Source organism: Thermobia domestica, chromosome 13 (genome assembly GCF_964235325.1).
Source record: "Thermobia domestica chromosome 13, izTheDome1.hap1.1, whole genome shotgun sequence".
Lineage (NCBI taxonomy): Eukaryota > Metazoa > Arthropoda > Insecta > Zygentoma > Lepismatidae > Thermobia > Thermobia domestica.
In genome coordinates this window covers 183,383,822-183,398,135 of record NC_137466.1, presented here as the reverse complement: position 1 = coordinate 183,398,135, position 14,314 = coordinate 183,383,822, and the positions used below count along the sequence as shown (strand labels likewise).

Genomic DNA, 14,314 nt, shown 5'->3' with positions numbered 1-14,314 from the left:
TATATACACAACTACAAAGTTGACTATTAATAAATAAAAATCAACTGTAATAGATCAATCAAGTGAAAGTAATTGCTGTGGAAATTAATCGCAATTGAGTTAATTGCAAATTACATTCAATTGCAGTTGAATAACTTAATTTAATTGTAATTACTAGGTGCTTTCCACATCAATTACTTTCAATTGACTGATTAATTGCAGTTTATGCTCATTGGTTAATGACCAATTATCAGTTGACCGTTACTTATTTCAATTGTTAATTGCAGGTAACAATTAAGCTTACCGATTAATTATTGCTAATTGTTAATTCAATTGAAATTTGCCCAACACTGGTCCACAGTTATTAGGATAGGCTATATGGTATATGCGAAATAACTTCCGAAATTAGTTTATTTTTCTAGGTAACACATTAACAGTTCGGTGTTGTAGATATCGTAAAATTATTCAAGAGTACCATAATTATAGTATTGGTTGTAGTAATAGCTACGTCTTGGTTCCTTTGGTTGCCTCATTGCTTCATCAGCATTAGGATCGGGTTCTGTTTGGAAAAGAAAAGAAAATATTCTATTTAAAAAAGGAAGAAACAGAATATGAAATTAATTATAATTACTGTAGACTACCGTCTATCCGGCCTAGTGCCGTGTAAGGTCAGGCCCATTCCGGGTAATAAAAAACTGGACATGTTGAAATTCTATAATTACAGATACTTACTTCCTGCTTCTCCCATACAAGCTTTTAATAATACCAAACACACTTTTCATACCAAAAACCCATACCATATTCATGTTTTCTGACCTCTTAGTATTATAGAATACAGTATTTTATATGGTTATGTAGTGTACTCTTTGTTTTAGGAAGTTATAACACAAAAAGGAAGTCCAAAAATGAAAATATTGAAATATGAAAATGAAAATATGAAGATCAATGTAAAACGTGTTTAATTAGTCATAAATAAGTTTAAATTTATTTTACTGTTGAAGCCGCGGTGGCTCAGTGGTAGACCTTTCACCTCTGGGGCATGGGGTTCTTGGTTCGATCCTAGCTCGCGCCAAGTGAACTTTGTGGTGAACAAACACCATGTGCGTGGGTTTTCTCGTGGTTCTCCCGTTTCCTCCCACTTTCTTCATTCATTTCTCATCATCACTGTCTTCTTCAGCCCAGCCGGAAGAATCGTGGGACGTAAAACTTAAAGATTTCATTTCATATCCGTTTCATTTCATTATTTTACTATTCGTTGATATTGATTAAAAATATGAATAGGATTAAGATAAAAAGAGTCAAAATCCGTTTTTTTTCTGAAGCTTTCCTGCTACAGTTTGGTAAAATTACGTTTTAATGAAAACAATAAAAGTTGAGCAGATCGGTCAGAAACATTATTCTTAATTTTATTACGCAGATATATTACTTTTAAGTGAACTAGGCAAGATAATCGCGAGCCAGATATTCAAGATTCTGCTGTAAACCCATTTATAGTTACGATTATTCAGATTGGTCACTTCGAACTGAATATGCTATAACATCACAGTTTGATACTCCCTTTCGCAGTGAACTTCACGGAGAGTTAAAGGAGCTGGTAAATAAACCAGACGTTGATAAGAGGGTAGTGACAAGCAAACAAGTACATCGATACGCCAATATCTTACATTTCCGGTTGTGCACAAATGTAAATTTTGCACAAACAATGCACCATTTGGAGCCAATCAGCGGCGGTAGGGGGCTGCCGTTTAGACAGCCCCCTAAATTAATTTTTGTACACCTTAAAATTGCTTTGTGCAGAAACATTTGAGACTATTTTGGTGAAATTCTGGAGTAGTGCGGAGGGCTGTTTAAACGGACATGATTTTATACACAGAATTTGAAGCTGTTGTTCTTGCTGTTGCCAGTGGCGCCGATTTCTGAATAACTGGGGGGGGGGCATTTATGGATGTGTAGTTCGTTGTCAGATATCTATAGGAAATTAATGAGAATGTTAATACAAACCCTAGGGCCCAAGCATAATTTGGCGACCTGTGCCCTTCAGGATTGCCGCCCATGTCCCTTGCTCAATCCGTTTTAAAACATGAAGAAAGTTGTATATTTTGATCGTTGTTGTAAGTTGCAACGACCAAATCGTCGTTGAGAATGGATCCAGCACTCAGTTGCGGCTATACGAGGTCTCATTCTTCGGTACATGTTTATTCGGGAGGTTCACTGGAGAAAGTAAAAGCATATTGTATAACCTTTAATGCTGAAACGGTTCTTTAATGCTTTAATGCTGATTTCTAGTACAATAATTTAACTTATTCCATAATATATATAAGCAGGAGAAATCAAATGTGCCGCCCGAGGCTCCAAGCTATTTAGCCAAGACGTAAATCCGGGTTTGTATCTGTAGGAAATCAAATATGCCGCCCCACGCTCCAGCCTAATTAGCCTAGGCGTAAATCCGGGTCTTTATAATAGTACACAAGTATCATTTATCCTACAATAACACAGGAAAAGCCAAATATGCTGCCCCAGGCTCCAAGCTATTTAGCCAAGGCGTAAATCCGGGTTTGTATCTATATAATTGTACACTAGTATTATTTATCCTATAGAAGAACAATAACACTTACGCTACTAATACGTATCGTAGAAAACCTACGTTATGTTAGGCTATCTAAGAACTATTGAGCCTTCTGAGGTCAAAATTCAGGAGACATTAATGGTGCTTTAAAAATAACATTACGAGACTACATACACACCATTCTGTTCGATGTTAATCTATCATTTTATAATAACCATAATCTCGTCGCTATACAACTTCTGTGGTTTCTGGCCAAAATAATAATAATAATTAACACTTAATTTTTATAGGACTCTTTTGAAACTAACTTAACACCATTCAGAGAATTCTGTGAAACAAAAATAGTCTGAAAGTACTAGGTCCGGGCTATATGGTGAGTGCATTAAATCCTGCTTCGGTCGTTAAAGAATTATGCGGTCTGGTATTGTCAGCGTAGTATACGACACTCTTTATGTTGACCAGTTTTTGTCATTTCTTTTAAATTGTTCGATGTACTCGCTCTATTGTCGCCAGTGGAGATCCAAGTCTATCGTTCTATGAGGCGACAGTAACTCATGATGCACGATGCGCTTCCAATCCCCCAAAAAGGCTTGATATAATCTTCCTGGGTGTCAGTGTGGGCTTTTCCATAGACCGTGGGGTTTCTTCTCGCTTCGACCACCATCTTTTTTCTCACATTGTCGTCGCAAATTATCCACTTTTCATCATTCCTAGTCAAACGCTTCGGAAAACATGGCTCGAGTTTGTCATGTTTCAGTAGAGTATCACAGACAGAAATTCGATCAAGTAAATGTTTGCAAGTCAGATCATGTTGCACCTAAACGCCGAGCTTCTCTCTATAGTCAACTTTCTGTACACTAGTATCATTTATCCTACAATAACACAAGGGAAGTCAAATATGCTGCCCCAGGCTTAAGCCTACTTAGAGTAGGCGTAAATCCGAATCTATATAACTGTACACTAGTATAATTTATCTTGCAATAACACCGAGGAAATCAAATATGCCGCCTCAGGCTGCAATCTAGTTAGCGTAGTCGTATATTCGGGTCTTCGTAACTGTACACTAATATAATTTATCCTACAATAACACAGGGAAGTCAAATATGCGCCCCACGCTCTAGTCTACTTAGCCTAGGTCTAAATCCGAATCTGTATAACTATAAATTAGTATCTTTTGTCCTACAATAACATAGGGGAAGTCAAATATGCTGCTCCAAGCTTCAGCCTACTTAGAGTAGGCGTAAATCCGAATCTATATAACTGTACACTAGTATAATTTATCTTGCAATAACACCGAGGAAATCAAATATGCCGCCTCAGGCTGCAATCTAGTTAGCGTAGTCGTATATTCGGGTCTGCGTAACTGTACACTAATATAATTTATCCTACAATAACACAGGGAAGTCAAATATGCGCCCCACGCTCTAGTCTACTTAGCCTAGGTCTAAATCCGAATCTGTATAACTATAAATTAGTATCTTTTGTCCTACAATAACATAGGGGAAGTCAAATATGCTGCCCCAGGCTTAAGCCTACTTAGAGTAGGCGTAAATCCGAATCTATATAACTGTACACTAGTATAATTTATCTTGCAATAACACCGAGGAAATCAAATATGCCGCCTCAGGCTCCAATCTAGTTAGCGTAGTCGTATATTCGGGTCTGCGTAACTGTACACTAATATAATTTATCCTACAATAACACAGGGAAGTCAAATATGCGCCCCACGCTCTAGTCTACTTAGCCTAGGTCTAAATCCGAATCTGTATAACTATAAATTAGTATCTTTTGTCCTACAATAACATAGGGGAAGTCAAATATGCTGCTCCAAGCTTCAGCCTACTTAGAGTAGGCGTAAATCCGAATCTATATAACTGTACACTAGTATAATTTATCTTGCAATAACACCGAGGAAATCAAATATGCCGCCTCAGGCTGCAGTCTAGTTAGCCTAGGCGTAAATTCGGGTCTGCGTAACTGTACACTAATATAATTTATCCTACAATAGCACAGGGAAGTCAAATATGCGCCCCACACTCTAGTCTACTTAGCCTAGGTCTAAATCCGAATCTGTATAACTATAAATTAGTATCTTTTGTCCTACAATAACATAGGGGAAGTCAAATATGCTGCTCCAAGCTTCAGCCTACTTAGAGTAGGCGTAAATCCGAATCTATATAACTGTACACTAGTATAATTTATCTTGCAATAACACCGAGGAAATCAAATATGCCGCCTCAGGCTGCAGTCTAGTTAGCCTAGGCGTAAATTCGGGTCTGCGTAACTGTACACTAATATAATTTATCCTACAATAACACAGGGAAGTCAAATATGCGCCCCACACTCTAGTCTACTTAGCCTAGGTCTAAATCCGAATCTGTATAACTATAAATTAGTATCTTTTGTCCTACAATAACATAGGGGAAGTCAAATATGCTGCTCCAAGCTTCAGCCTACTTAGCCTAGCCGGAGTAAATGTTTGTAAGTCATATCATGTTGCACCTAAAGTTGAGTTTCTCTCTGTAGCCAGCTTACTCCGAATGGTTTAACATTGTTTGGCTATGAATGTTCAAGTTATTGGCGATGTTTTGATTGCTTACATCGCCATACCTGTTTTCTCGACTTTTACCAGAATATCCTCCTCTTTTCCTGTGATTGGTCGCCCACTACGAGGAGCATATTGTACATCGAAGTTTCCAGAACGAAAGCTCGTGAATTATCTTTCGGCTCTTGCTTTTGATGACTTATCTTGCGTATAAACAGCAAAACGTTTCATCACGGACCTACTCATCATTTTCACCTTTGTTGAAATAAAATTGTAAAATATTGCGCCGTTTGGCAGAAAGTTTGTTTATCTTCATGAAGCACTCCTCTCGTACGATTATAAAAATTACAACACTTTTTGCACATCAAGTGGTTTCAGTAATCATCTGTCAAATGACGTTAGACTTAACCCGCTGCGACCCGTTATACCCTGAGATTTGGTGCACTAACACCACCTCGCGAGCAAAAGGCTCAATAATTTTTGGACTATCTGCTATAACTGAAAAGACATTTCTGATTAGATATGCCTTATTTATTCATCCTTCTATTATGCTTATATATATATAGGGTATTTTAAAACAACGCCGACAACGTTTGGGAGGTGATTCCTAATATCAAGATAAGACAAAAAGTATAGACCATCCTGGGTGCACAAATGCTTCCTTTCGGAGTTATAGGCTGCCGAAAATATGAAAAAATGAACTTTAAAGGTACATAGCTACAAAACTATGGGATCTACCGTAGTAGGGTCAAGACTTCACTTAGGATCTAGTATGTAGGTACTTATGACCCCACTTGGCCTAACTTTATGATAAATTTTCCACTTTTCTCAGGTCCCACTTGATACGAAGAACTCGATTTTCCAGTGTCGCACGATACGCCGTGTCACGAGTATCGCCCAGCTATGGAAAATTGAGCACCCCGAAAACTCGTTCTCTTTTATGTCCCCCTTTTGGGAGTATATTCGTTCTCTTTTATGACTCTTCTTGGGGTGCATTCGTTCTCTTTCATGACCCCTTTTTGACTTTTATGTAACATAGCAAAAATTATATAAGACTATGAACCCAAAGCAGGGATGTACTCGTTCCGTTTTTTCAACCCTTATGTAACAAAGTAGAGCTTACATGAGCATTGGTTTTAACATAGCAGAGACTATAAACACGACCCTTATTTAACAGAACAGATATCGCACAAGGAAGGTTACAAAGCAGAGAATATATAAGCCTATAAACACTTATTCCATCCATTATTTAACATAGCAGGGATTTGACTAGGCAAAGTAAACTTTGTGCATAGTAAACTTTTTATGACACATTTTAGGGGTGTGCTCGTTCTCTTTTATGACCCCTTTTTACAACCTCTATGTAAGAAAGGCTATGATCGCCTTTCGATCCCTTACATGCAGAATTTCGCAACCTCTACTTAACATAGTGGCGATTATTAACCCTTAATACCGCAAGGTGTGTCCAATGGACACATACCTTTGTTTTTTTAGAAGCTGTATCTTTATTATTTTTAAAATTTTCTTTTCCTTCTAGGTATGCTTCTAACTACTCAATAGCATTGTATGACCAAAGTAAGTTCGTTCTAGGTGCTGATTCTTGTTGCATAAGGCGGGATTAATACTTTTTGTTCGTTAATGCCGCAAGATGTGTCCAATGGACACATATTTAAAATGTATTGAATAATTGTATTTTCAAAATTTTTGAATCAATTATCAGACGTTATATCCTCCTCTCATTCTTACTTGCGTTCTTCTTTCGTGTTTTTTCTCTTTGTTTGTCTCTTTTTCGATATTTATGTTGATAAATTTTAGTAAAGTATCTCTTATATGTAGTTGCTTTCTTGACAGATGTGGCTGGCAATATTGTTATGCGCCTTTAGTAATTCATTTGTTTTCCCTTGCTTTCGTGTTGGTGGATGTTATTCCAGATTATTCATCCTTTGAAATATTTCCTTTGTGTTTGTGAGTGTACTTTATGTTTAAATATGGCAAAAAGAAGAGTGAATGATACAGAAATCGAACAAATACTTGCTGATGATGAAACGTGTTCAGATTGCAGTATAAATTCAGATGAAGAATTGCTATTCGATGAAACACTTGAAAGTGATTCGAGTGAGGCGGATCACGTGAATAAGGTAGGTGAACATGAAGATCAAGAAAGTGCTTCGGATAGTGATAATGACATTCAAGTACCTTCTCGTTCAAATGTTTGTGAATATGTAAGTAAAAATGGGACCCGTTGGAATAAGGACGTTCCACCTTCTACCAAAATAAAAGCACGAAATATTGTTAGAGGCAGTTGCAATAAAGTAGTTCTTCCTGCTAACTGTGAAGGAAAAGCACCTGAAGATGTCTTCCACTTATTCGTTGGGGATGATATTATAAGTGATATTGTTACAAACACAAATACAGAAGCTAATCGGGTCTATATGGAAAAAAGAGGGAAAAGTTGTGGAAGATGTGTGATTCTGAAGAAGTTTTAGCATTTATTGGACTTCTTATTACTGCTGGTCATCTGAAATGGTAAAACATAAAGTGTCTATGGAATAAGAAGTACGGTCTACCTTTATTTCGCGCCACTATGAGTTATAATAGATTTATTGATCTACTGTCTTTCATCAGGTTTCATGATAAAACTACTAGATTGGAAAGAAGGAATGACAAACTTGCTCCGATTAGAGACATTTGGGAAAAGATATGCAAAAACTGAACAAAATATTATTTCCCTGGTAGTTGTCTAACAGTCGACGAACAGCTTGTTCCCTTTAGAGGTCGTTGTCCTTTCAAACAATACATGCCGTCAAAACCGGATAAGTACGGTATGAAAATTTGGTGGATATGTGACTCCAAAACCCATTATCCTTTGAAAGGTATACCGTACTTAGGCAAAAAAGGAAGAAAAAGAGCAAATAAGTTAGCTACAGAAGTTGTTTATAAGTTAGCGGAACCATATTATCGAACTAACAGAAATATAACTTGTGACAATTCTTTTAGAGACATGGAACTCGGAAAAACCTTACTAACAAACGGTCTAACAATAGTAGGCACTGTGAGAAAAAGCAAACCATTTGTTCGTGAAGAATTCAAACCAAGCAAGAACAGGGTTGAGCAATCATCTATTTTCGGGTTCACAAATGATTTCACATTAGTTTCCTATTGCTCGAAACCAAAAAAGGCTGTTATTCTTTGGTGAAGCATGCACAACACTGACGATATAGTTGTTGATAAAGAAAAAAGGTGTATCATCCACAGGTGTTGGCACACTGAAATCTACACCCAAAAGAAGATGTTACATGTGTAACCCCAAAAAGTGCAGAATGTAGAGACAAGTGTGATATTTGCAAGAAGAATGTCTGCCCTGAGCACTCAAGTGTTATCAGAAAGTGTCTGAAATGCTCCATGGGTAACTCTTAAGGGGAAATATACAAAAATGTAATGTCAATGATATATCAAAGCATATGTACTAAGAAAATATTAAATATTTTCAAAGTTTTTCAAATGAGTCGCTTATCATACATTAGATACTTGAGGATGGAAACCCTGAACAATATATATATTATCTTGTATTAGAATGTAGAAGGTAGTGATGTTAAATATGTGAAATGTTGAATCTTTTGTCAACAATACCAAACAAGTCTATGAAGAAAACATTAGTGTCCAGTTTTTCAAAGTAGTAGTTTATCTTTGGTATTACAAAGAGATAGAAACATTGAATATTATATATTTTTCCTTATATTAGAGTGTTTTGATGTTCAATGTACAACTTAATCCATGTTATGTCTAAAATATACAAAAATATATCTGTGAAGAATACATTTGTCTTTACTTTTACAAATTTGTTGTCGCTTATCTTTCGTAATGTGAAGGGGTTGGAAACACTGAATATTATATATTTGGCTTATGTTAGAATGTATTGCTTTTAAATACACATTTCTACAAAATTGCAGTTAAGAAAAAATAAAATATTAAAATGTTGAAAACGAAATAAGGCCAGAAATGGCAATGTGTCCATTGGACACACCTTGCGGTTTTGTGTAACTGAAATACCTTGCGGTATTAAGGGTTAAAAACTATGGCCTTTTTTTCAACCCCTATTACCAAAATCTACAAGCACTGTTTTTAACCCCATAGAAGAAAATACATAGGGCTATCAACACATATTCCAAACCCTATTTAACATAGTAGAGCTTACGCAAGAAAGGATACAAGCATTGTTTTTAACATAGTAGAGATTATAAAAGACTATGGCCTTTTTTTCAATCTTTATTACCAAAGGCTACAAGTACTGTCTTTTAACCCCTATTTAACATAGAAGCAGAGACCTTTTTTTTCAACCCTTCTTTTATATAGGTTTTTGAACATGCTAATTAAAAATATTAGTTTATGCGGGATACACCCTTTTACAAAAATATTAACCAATTTGCATAAAACTCGGTACATAGGGTTTTCAAACATGCCGATTACGAATATAATATTCGTTTTTACTTAGGCCTTATACTTTAAGTGGCATAAGCCCTATTATAACAATTTTAGCAGATTTTGATGAAACACGGTATATATGGGTTTCTGAACATGCTATTTGCGAATATAATATTTGTTTTTACCTATGTCTTATAGTTTATGTGGGATACGCTCTTTTATAAAAATTGTAATATTTTAATTATATATAAGTCGTAAACAGTACAGCTTATTTAAATTCTGTTGTCACATTTAGCAATGGTGTCTTGAATACTACATATTAAAAAAACTGTCATCTCGAAGTCAAAGGTCAAATATTTAACTATACGCAACTCATAAAATGGTACAACATATTGAAATTCTATTTGCACTTGTTAGTATAAAGACAGCAAATAGTTTGTGTGAAAAAAGCGCAACCTTTATAAGAGAATAGCAATTTTATCTAATTTTATCTAACAAAACCGTAGAGTAAGGTCACATGAACGGCGCTTATGTAGCTCACTTTTTTATTAAAGCAGAAATTACACAAGAAAGACTAACCGTTCTAGAATTTTAGCTCAGAATTTTATATCATTTTGTGCTATTCAAATAAACGAAGAAATAAATATGAGTGGCCTATTTATTTTTGTACCAACCAGAAATAAGCAAAGATGATCCATTTTAACTAGCTCGGAATTTTATAGTATTTTTGTAGAAGGGGGAGCCATATGACTACGTCAATTGAAGAATAAAAGAACAAAATTGTGCTCAACAAACTGTACGATAGGGCCTTCACTATACTAATAATACAAATAAGAATTCTAAATAACTGCCATAATTGAAGAAATTCTATTCTGGACATTTAATACCACAACAATAGATTTGAGAGTTAAATAAAACTGTTCATAGCTAATAATTCTGTATTTTTACAGTAAACTTTTTTCACCTCAACCATAGTTTGGTGAGTAGCAGGAAATTTTAAGTTTTATCTTCCTTGGAGAGTTGTTTTATACTTTGATAAGATCTCTTCTTCGTAACTGAATCTAATGGATTAGTCTGGTTTTCCTTCTGCCTTTCCCTCTATCAACACAGTGATCCAATCGGAGTGCCGAATAAAATAGTCAAGCATGCTGTTTCTTCTTTTTCCTATTATCTTCATAATTTGTCGTTCTTCATTAGTTTCCTTTAGTATGTCTTCATTCCTTAATAATACTGATTGCTATGGAGTCTGTTATACAGAATTAAGTAAAAATTGAATGTATGAAGTTACTCCCTTGTATTTGAATATTTTTTCGTCTGTAACCTAAATTCAATTTCAATGGCAGCTCATGCAGTTTAAGTCTTACGTTTAGTTATAGGTCGGCGAATTAACTAACCACCAAGTTCTATAGGAATTCAAAAATCAGAAAAATACATTTAAATCTTAATAGTGAAAAAGAGTTCTATATTGTCTGGCAGGTTTTTCTTACCACAAAATTTCTAATTTTTAAGAACTTAGCTTTATTTTTACATTTATGTTGGAATATTACTATTTTTTCGGAAGCATTTGCAACAACATATTTACTATTTAAAGTAGCAAAGGAACCATTAGTTAATGTTTAGCTAAAATTCAAATTTAATGACGTCACACCACATCTAAATAAATCCACAGAATTTAATATGGCTCTCCTTGTACAAAAAACACTGTAAAGTTCCAAGCTAGTTAAAATGGACCTTTTTGCTTATTTCTGGTTAGTACAAAATTAAATAGAACACTCAAATTTATTTCTTCGTTTATTTGAATAGCACAAAATGATATAAAATTCTGAGCTAGTTAAAATGGAAGTTCTTCCCTTTTCTGGTTGATACAAAAATAAATAGGCCACCCACGTGTATGCCTTCGTTTATATGAGTAGCACAAAATTATATAAAAATATGAGCTAGTCAAAATGGCCCTTCTTCGCTTATTTAAATAATGCAATTTTTTCTTGTTGCTACATAAACATACAAATTTGAAATTATCGCACCACAACTAAATAGGTCACTCAATTTTAAAAATAGCTCTCCTTAGTTTATTAATACGGTACAAAATTTAAAATTTATAAATGTGACACTACAAATATTAAAAGTAGCTAAATTTTTAAAAATGGCTCTCCTTCGTTTTTTAAATAGTACAATCTTTTAAAAGTATAAAAGGTAATTAAATCTTGAATTAAAAATTCGCACCACAAAACTTTGAGCCAGTGAAATTTTGAATTAGAAATTCGCATCACAAAAATTAGTCTGCAAATTTTAAAATGGACCTTCCTCACTTTTTAAAATAATATTTTTTCAGGTCGGTACAAAGGTATACAAATTTGAAAATGTTGCATCACAGCTAAATTTTTAAAATAATTCTCTTCCGTTTACCTAAATTGTACAAATTTTCTTGGTGCTACAAAAAGGTATGAAATTTTAAAATGTGGCTCTATAGGTAATTAAAGTAGGTTAATTTTAAAATGACTCTCCTTCGTTTATTAAATAACACAATTTTTTGGAAGTACAAAAATAATACGAAGTTAAATTCGCACAAAATTGAATTTTTCTGGTTGGTAGAAAAATGTGTTAAATAGAACAAAGTTCTAACCTAGTTAAACTTTAAATTTGAAAATATTACACTATATCTAAATGGGTCATATTAAAATAACTTCCAATTATGGGACGTTAGGGGACATAAATTGCATTGGCTTCGTAGTCACCGCTTTTACAAAGTGGTCTACTATGTGGGTTACTATGTGGGACCTTTGACCTCTGACCAGTATAAAGCGTATCCAAAAAAGGCTTAGGTAAAACTTTGGTAAGATCTAGGTAAAAACTAATATAATATTCGTAATTAGCATGTTCAAAATAAGGTTTGCAAAAACAAGGTCTCTGCTTCTATGTTAAATAGGGGTAAAAACAGTGTTTGCTGCCTTTAGTATTTAGAGGTCAACAAAAAGGCCATAGTCTTTTATAATCCCTGCTATGTTAATCAGGGGTTGAGAAAAGGTATTGTAAAAGAGAACGAGTACACACTTATATGCTAAATAGGGGTTTAAAGGTTACTGTGTTAAAATGTGTTCGTACTCTTTAACGTCTGGTATGTTAAATAGGGGTTGAAAAAGAGAACGAACATACCCCTCATTATTCTCGGTTATGTTAGTAGCCTTTCTTGCGTAATTTTTGCTATGTTACATAAAAGTTAAAAAGGTGGTCATACTCTTTTATCATCAATGATATCTTACATAGGGGTTGCGAAAATATGCCATAGCCTTATGTAATAGGTTTTCGTAGTCTCTATGTAATTTCTGATTGGAATATGTGTTGATAGACTTATGTAAATTTTGCTATGTTAAATAAGTAGTCGTAAAAGAGAATGAGTAAACCCCAAAAAGGGATCATAAAAGAAAACGAATACACCCCTGAAAAAAGGCCGTAAAATAGAAAGAATACATCCCTAAAAAAGGGGATCATAATAGAGAACGAGTTTTCCGAGTGATCGATTTTTCATAACTGGGCAGTACGTGTGACACGGCATATCGTGCGACACTGAGAAAAAATTGAGTCCTCCTTATCAGGCGGGACCTGGGAAAAGTGGAAAATTCATCACAAAGTTAGGCCAAGTGGGGCCATAACTAATGGGATACCCTAACCAAATATCCAAGTTTCAGAATCCTGCATTACTTCCGCAACAAGTTTTATAGAGATAGTTGAAGAGTACTTCAAATTATATGCTCGTGGCCAAACTCCCTCTATAAAAATTGCTTTGTATGCTGAAACATGTATTTTTGGATCGCGCACATATTAGTTCCTAAGTGAAGTCTTGACCCGATTACGGTAGTTTTGGAGCTACATACCTTTCAAATTCATTTTTTTTATGTTTTCGGTAGCCTATAACTCTGAAAGGAAGTATTTGTGCATCCATGTTGGTCTATACTTTTTGTTTTTTCTTGGTGTCAGGAATCACCTCCCGAACATTGTAAATGTTCTTTTGAAACACCCTGTGTATTCATAAAAATTATATAGCTATAAAAATGATTGGTTGAACTTACTGCAGAATGGACTTTTGTCATTGGTTTTGACGCCAAATTCACCTCTAGCTGGTAACTGTGGCGTTTGTAAACCAAGCTTTTGGCATTTCTTCAACGAACATTTTCCAGGTCCTCTGAAATACAAGTAGTTTCGATGTACTGAAAAATATACGATATATATATATATATATATATATATATATATATATATATATATAAAGAACTGTCAAGTCAACTGGAAATCTTGATTGTGAAATAAGCTACATAACATTGACAGCAAAGTTCATTATAAGCAACTGTTATTGTATTTTGGTTTGCTTATAATTTACTCTGATTTAGAAAATTGTAAAATTATAATAAAGCGCTTTTATCGAAGTGAGCGGAGCGAAACTTCTACCATTCAACTCGATCGACATTTGCGTTTGTTCACCTGTCCTTCGATAAATCTCAAAAACATGTATCCTGTTTTAACTGAAGTTGGTATAAGCCTTCTATCAGAGGCTTATACCTCACAACTCACAACTCAGAACTCAACTCACAACACAACTCATAACTCACAACATACAGATATAATTGTTTGGGATGTCCTATTTGTAATCCATCATGAATAAGGGTTGTAAAATCTATCCGCATGTTGTGAGTTTGAACATACAAAGCAAGATAATTTTCTATGTGAGTCGTCCAAGATATAACTTTCTCTAACCTGTAAAGTATTTAGTTTTTAAGATACATATATAAAATATACAGTGAAACCTG

General features: G+C 34.6%; 1 protein-coding gene across 1 annotated transcript in view; it reads right to left on the bottom strand.

Annotated features, from left to right (window-relative positions):
- Positions 1-382: 382 nt before the first annotated feature.
- The window catches only part of LOC145667450 (pancreatic lipase-related protein 2-like), an 82,369-nt gene continuing 68,437 nt past the window's right edge, over positions 383-14,314 (bottom strand). Inside the window, exons 9-10 of the mRNA XM_081734931.1 lie at positions 13,580-13,692; positions 383-538 (exon numbers count right to left, since the gene is read on the bottom strand). Of these exons, the coding sequence (XP_081591057.1) occupies positions 441-538; positions 13,580-13,692 (211 nt within the window). The 3' untranslated portion in view covers positions 383-440. The remainder of the gene's footprint in view (positions 539-13,579; positions 13,693-14,314) is intronic.